The sequence below is a fragment of the Crocodylus porosus genome, unplaced genomic scaffold, assembly GCF_001723895.1.
Source record: "Crocodylus porosus isolate Cpor-Errol unplaced genomic scaffold, CroPor_comp1, whole genome shotgun sequence".
In the NCBI taxonomy this organism is placed as follows: domain Eukaryota; kingdom Metazoa; phylum Chordata; order Crocodylia; family Crocodylidae; genus Crocodylus; species Crocodylus porosus.
The window spans coordinates 49563673-49570707 of NW_017728886.1; the positions used below are offsets into that span (position 1 = coordinate 49563673).

A 7035-nucleotide genomic window follows, 5' to 3' on the forward strand; every position below is an offset into this window, starting at 1 on the left:
GAACGTTTCCTGCTGAACGTACTACAAGCAAAAACCTACATTAATAAAAAGAAATTTTACTTCAGGGCTTTCTTAGTTTTTTATCCAAGGTCAAGAGGCTAATTCTTAATTGCATCTTAAATTATTCAGGGTTTCCAATATCTGTAAATTAATCAGCTCCTTTAGACAAAGGCCAGCTTAGGTAACTGAACCTAAATTCTATCTAAATTTCTTCCATCACTGTATTAGTTTATGGGACATAATTCTCAATTTCCAATCCTGAGTTAGTTGTGGGATGGAAAAAGACGCTGCCTTTGTGCTACCATAAACATTTCTGAGAGGGCTGGTCCTGTTCAGGCAGCTGGTCCCAGGGCCCAATGCAGGATTGCCCCCCTCAACCTAAAGGAATTTTTGTGAAGAATCAAGTCCCTGATCCCTAGGAGTGCTTGGTCTGGGTTTCGTCTCCCAGCAGAGACACAAAAACTGTGCCAAGTTTAAAAATGTGGTTTTTACATTTGCTTCCCTGCAAGCTGGGAGCAGGCCCCCTTCACCAATGGGATGAGAGGGCAGGACTGGGGCCAGGCCAGGCTGGGAGTGCCGTGTTGTACCTCTCTGGGCACTGGGGGGGCCTTGGGAAGCTATGGCTACCCTAAAATTCATCTTGGCTCTCCCTAGCCACCCTTCCTAGCACCGCTGCCCGCCCACAGAGATGCAGCACTCCTGGTTCAACCTGGCTGGGCCCTGTGCATCTGTGTGGCAGCACAGGATACGGCTAGGCAGCAGCTCCCTGCAGGTAAGTCTAATAGGGGCTGGGCAGGGAACTAGACACAGCTGTGGGCAGCTCATAGGGGGGTGGGCGGCGGGGGTGGGGGCTGCCTCAGGGTGATCGAGAGCAGGGGAGGGGAAAGGTCCAGTGAGGGGGAAGGTGTGTGTCTGGGTGTGAATGTGTCTCTGTCTGTCTGTGTGTGTGCGTATGCATCCCATGTGCGTGTCTCTGTTCATGGTAGGGAAAGTCTGTTTGTGTCTATATGCCCATGTGCAGAAAGTGAGTGAGAGTAGAGTGAGCACCTGTCAGTGTGCACGGGTGTGTGTGTGTGTGTGTGTGTGTACATTTGGCCGTAGGGGGGAAGGGGATGTGGTGAGCAGGGAGACACAGGCATGTGCTTCCCCACCCCCAGCCTGGCAGGGTCCACCCAACCTCCTCCCACCAGCACCAGGATAGGAAAGGGCCCACCTCCCCACCCTGCAGCCCAGGTCCCATGGGGAAGAAGGCCTCCAATTTTGTGTTTGTGTTCCACCTCAACCCACCTTTGCAGGCAGGTGCTCCCAGGGCTTGAGGGGCCTATTTTGTGCAGGAATTCCCGAGCATGAAGCATAAGGCCCCTCATGTCCCAGGAGAATACGCTGCCTTTTGGCCTCATCAATGGGTGTGACAAAAGGTAATATGCATTTCATCTAATGAAATGCATCAGCTGTGCCAGGACATATCCCAGTACAGCTGATCCACTTTGTTTGACAGTGTCCATTTCTAGTCATAGCAGACTTAAAGAATCTCTGCCTTTTCCTCCAAATAATGGAATTTCAGTCCCTATAAGCACCTTTCTTTATGACCATCTTTAGGGTTGTGCTTATATAGGATCCTATCTCCGCATGCTGGTTTGATAACTGACTGCTGTGCGTTTTTAGCTCCTCTCTCAGCTGTTAAACAACCCTTTTATGCTTTACTTTTCTCTTCCACTGAGAAAATGGCAAACCTGCAAGGAGATGAGTGCCTGCTGTGAAGCGCTGAGTGCCCTTTCTTTCAGCTAGTGCAGGGATGAGCCATACATGCATTAAAAGAAATGTCCTGTATTTTGACCACAAGATGAGAAATTAACCACAGCACTTTGGACAACTTAAATCTGGTGTTGGTGTCCAACTGATCTACCTGCAATTTGATAATTTCACATTTCAGACTTGTTGACGCTCTGAATCCCTGGCCGAAAGCTCTCACAGATGTGCAGTCATACTGTCGAATGTCACACAATCCATCATTCTCCAGCTCTGTGATTTCTGGAATCTGATCTTCGAAGTAAAGGTTGGAAAAGGTTAGAAAATGTAAATCAACAAATTATCATATTTTAAAATTATGTAATAGATATAGCTGTCTCTTTATATTTTAGAAGAAAAATGAAATAATATTGTCTGGCATGGTATGTCTTCAGTATCTGAAATTTTCATTTTGTTTTTCAAAATAGTTTGGAGAGACTTCAGATACAATTTTTAAAAGACCATAATACTGCATAATACTAGCAGATACCGGAGAGAGATACATAAATACAGTATGTCTGCTAGATGAAAGTTACTAGTCCAGTCACAGAAAGCAGCTAACTGGAACACTTCATGATGTTAAAATTCAAAACTTCTCAGATTAGTTATACTTTAGGAAATACAGCTGGGGAGAGAAGGACAATTCATATTACTAAAATGTAGCTGAAAATATGTTGGGTTTGATCTAGTTAGATCACTTTTTTATAGTAGTCTAGCAGCATAAAATATAAATGAGAATAAGGACTTAAATGGTACCACTAGGCTAGGAAGATGATGCATTTGTCCCAGGACAACTTGTGCCTGTGTTTGTCCTAGAATAAAAATATCTCAGGATCAGTGTGTATACACATTGCCCTTCTAATCAGAGTTTTGCGAGTGGCAGAACAGGGATACACAGATACTTTTTTGCTATTGATTCAATTATGAAATCCTGGGATAACCTTTTAGATGCACTTTCCAATGTCCCATGATAAACTGATAGTACTTATTATCCTATGAATCTTTTTAGAATTTATCCTGGGACAAAAAACATGGCTATCTGAACAATTTCACTGTCCTGAATAAAATGATTTATCTTGGGACAAAAGCAGTTTCTGCTTTTAGCCCTAGAAAGAATGGAAGTAGAAAGGAGTCTATAGCTAGAGTTGTTTGGATAATGTTTGATAGCTGAAAATAATATTATAAGAAAATGTTTTAGCTTAAAATGGAAACTTTTTTGATGAAGAAAATCTCCTTCCCTCCCTCCCAATTTATTTTAAGGTCATTTGAAATGTTTTGTTTAAATCTGCAGCTCTTGCTTGTAACAGAATATTTATTTGACCTGAAATGATGCATTTCAGTTTTTGAGGTTTTACTTTTTTAAGTACAGGTGAATTTTTAAATAAAATAAATTAACTGAAAATAAAATAAAATACCTTTTTGTTCCTCATGGAAAAGATTTGGCCAACATTATCTGTAGCCCATTCTACCATTCCAATCTACTTGTTTTCTTTTCAATATAGAAGACTTGCTCCTAAATGGTTTGCATTTATGGAAGTAAATTAAACATTCTTGCATCAAATTAATATTTGATTATTAATTTGCATTAATATTTGATACAAGAATTCTTTACAGGCCCTTTGGGAAGTAGAGAATAGGAACGGATGTATAAGATGGCTATATCTTTAACAGGAGACACTATACAATATATATTATATAAAACATGCTAGCAGTGCGCACTATAAATTCACTGAGTGGTAAGTCTTTTTAAATCGAACATATCAGAAATTGACTCTAAGGGAAAAGATACACTTAGACCATACTAAATCTGTGTCATGTTAAGCAGTGTTGAAGTTAGCATGTCCTGTGAGCAGTCACATGTTAATACAGTTTCTTGCTGGCATTGCTTTGACTTGCCACTAGAGGACACCTGGCTTCTATCTTTGCTCTGAGTTGGAGGGGAGGAGGAGGGGCTGGGAACAGTGCATCTGAGGATGCTGGAGGTCTGCAAATTGCTTATCTCCATGGGGCATACTGATGTTACCCTAACAGAAGCTAGGTAGAATCAGAGTTAAATCTCACCTGAAGTAGCATAATGTTTAGATGCTCAGAGGCTCTTAGTGTGAGTTAGAGCTTTAATGTGTGAATGCTTAATATGCTACAAGTGTAATACATAACTTTACCCTAAGGCTTGTCCTTGGGAAACAAGAATAGATAACAAATATGTTTTTTAAATTGGAAAAAAAGCTGATGGACAATGAGTAGAAACAGTGTAGGGATACAAACTGACATGGCAAAAGAAAAACAAGAATCCTACTTAAATAGATTGTATTGCACAGTCCCACTTACCAGACAAAAAGCTGCAATCATAGGAGCTAAAGCCTTGGAAACATGCACAGCCCCATTCTACACATTCTCCATTACCACTGCAGAGATTGGGGCATTTTAATGCTAAGAGAAGGTCCTCAACTGACTCCTGAAATTCTTGTGTGTTGTAATTTATTTCTTCCAAAATTCTCTTTTCACATTCATTCTCTAACAAGGCCACACCTGCTTCTGCCCAGCTGAGATCATCCTTCAGCAATAAATCTTTTACACACATATCTACTGTATCTTCTATCCTCCTGTCAAGAAGAGCAGCACAAGATCTTCCTATGCTGGAGTTAGCTATTGTTTGCTGGCACAACTCCAAAGCACTGGATTCAGTGAGGCCAGAAGGTGTGGGCCAAGAAGGCAAAAAATGTTGGTGCATCTTAGTTGTGTGATCTTCTGGAAAAAAATAGCTAAAACCTTCTACGTCTGTTTGGCTAAGACTCTGGTATGGGAATACTGGAAGGTATTCATAATAATGCTGGCGCTTCCATCTACTTCCAACAGGTTGTCTGTTGTAGACTTGGCTGCTAAATGCCTGTGTGTGTCTTTGAGTTTCCAAGCTCGATACTCCTTGTTTTTCCATTTCAATGTCTCCCTTTACATTTGTAGAGACAACTTCTTCTGCTATAGGTGCTATTTGAAATTTGGTTTGAAATTGGTCATCTCCTAACAGAAGTTCCAAAGAAGCTTTTTCATGTGCAAATGTATGTCTGCTTAAGTCCCTGAGAAGATCAGCAGGGCCAACATACTCAGTAGTGACATCCAGTCCTGGTATCAAAGAGGGAAACCTGACATTTTCATTTTCTTTGCAAGATGAAGCAAATTCTGCTTGAGAAACAGAATTCAACCTATTCATTGATTGATATAAATCACTGTCATCAACTGTACAACTACAGAAAGGTATTTTTTTGGATGAAGTTAAAGAAGCTGGTATTTTGTCAAAAAAACTGTCCCCTGGTGGAATTCTATAAAAGAAAAAGAGAAACTAAAACATTTCAAATTGTTATATTTTAGTTCTTTTAGTTTTCTCTAGAATTTCACGGTTGCTGTCTATACCCCTGATTTTAATACTTTAAATCAATCTTGTACAGATTTGAGTGTCCTACATAAATTACAAAACCATGAGAATAAATTACAGCTATAGAATTGAAATACATGAATAAATGTATTGGTTTATGTTCACCTAATTAGCATGTTAAATACCCTTTAAGCAAATATTAAATAGCAACTAATAAGCAGTTATTAATTTATCATTTTAATTCCAATTTGCCACAAAATAAGTTGCATTTGCTCCTTTCCTTAACTGAACATCAACTAAGACAAGTTTGACATGTAGGGGAAACACTGAACTGAAAATGAATAAATGTCTTTAAGAGCTTGGTATTTAATTGAAATAAATGTACTTGTTACCTCCATTCATTAATAAAGGTAAGATGAGCATTAGAGTCCTTTTTGATTTCCATCCCATTCCGAGTGTGGTAGTCATTCTCTGCATATCCATCAAATGTACCACAAAGCCCCATGGTATATTTATAGTCTGAACTGGGTGCCCTGAGAGTCATGCTCATTCCCCATTCACTCACATCAGCCCGAATGAAAGCTCCAGAAGAAAATGAGATCTAAAAATAAATTTATACTGTTACTGTATTAAAAAGAAATGGTTAATAATTAGTACAAAATTAAAAAAACCAAAGGAAACAAATATGTAACTGCCGGGTCTATTAGGAATTCCAATTTAACTCTACAGGTGTGTCCACACATGCAGGCATGTGTGCTTGCAGCAGCTCAAATAGAAACAGCACAAATTTGAGCTGAAGATTTTTGCCTCAGCACATATGCCCGGTCATGAACTTTGGTATGGAGCAAGTTGTGCCACTTGGAGCAAAATACCCCTGCCCAGCCTCTCCTGGATCTGCAGCCAGAGGGAGTTAGAGCCTGGAGCCAGCACCTGTGCTAGATCCAGCAGTATAAAAACCTACCCTGTGCTGGCCCCAGCAGTATAAAAAAGCTGCCCTGGCGAGCAGCTTAGGGGTACTTGCTCTCAGGAGCTTCTGAGATCCAGACAGTTGGTATCTGGGGACACTACCCCTTGTGCCAGCTGGACTGCTAAAGCAGCCCTAACTGAGAGTTCCCTGCACCTTCTATCCACTGCAGCAGTCTGGCAGTGGGGGCTGCTGCCTGGCTAGCTATGACCTACTGCCACCTGAGACAGCACGTGGCCCCATGGCTGTGCACTTGCCAGATCTGGATAGGGACTGCACAGCCACAACAGCGGCTTCTGCATCTCTGGGCCAGCTTCCACTGGGCTGTAGCTGACCTGCGGGCCTTTGTGTGGTACTACTGCCACATGTGCGACCGCCCAGCCGTCTGGGCAGCTATTGCCTGGAAGATTTTCTCAGTGTGGTGGCCTGCTTTGCACTGTCAAAGCATGTCCTCCTAGCCCCCAAGTGTCCAGGAGGTCAGCCACCTCTTTTGACTGCCAGTTGGCTCCTGGGTACCAGCCCTGAGCAGGCTCCTCTGCCTGGGTCCTGCCATTTGCCTCACTAGCAGGAATTCTTGTGTTCCCTATTTAAAAACTGCAAAATCCCCGATAAAAAATCCCAACAGCTGAAAATGAAGTCTTACTCTTGTATATTGTGGGTGGTTGTGGGAGGGTATGGGATTCGTGGCGGGGATGTGAATGTGTGGGGAGGGGGTGTGGGAAAGGGTGTTGGGGGTATGTGTGGATGTGGTTGGGTATGTTGTTTGTGGGGTCTGTGGGGTGTGTGGGTGCGCATGTGTGGTGGGGTATTTGCATGTAGCCGTGAGCAGGGCTCCCCCCAGAGGCAGGTGGGTATGTGTATGCAGTGTTTGTGGGGTGTGATTGTGTGGGGAACAATGTGGCTGTGGGGTTTG

The 7035-nt window shown here is 42.2% G+C and overlaps 1 protein-coding gene across 1 annotated transcript in view; it reads right to left on the reverse strand.

Annotated features, from left to right (window-relative positions):
* The window catches only part of VWDE (von Willebrand factor D and EGF domains), a 58632-nt gene that overhangs the window by 28314 nt on the left and 23283 nt on the right, over positions 1-7035 (reverse strand). Inside the window, exons 11-13 of the mRNA XM_019531756.1 lie at positions 5551-5759; positions 4117-5105; positions 1907-2043 (exon numbers count right to left, since the gene is read on the reverse strand). Coding sequence (XP_019387301.1) covers positions 1907-2043; positions 4117-5105; positions 5551-5759 — 1335 coding nt within the window. The remainder of the gene's footprint in view (positions 1-1906; positions 2044-4116; positions 5106-5550; positions 5760-7035) is intronic.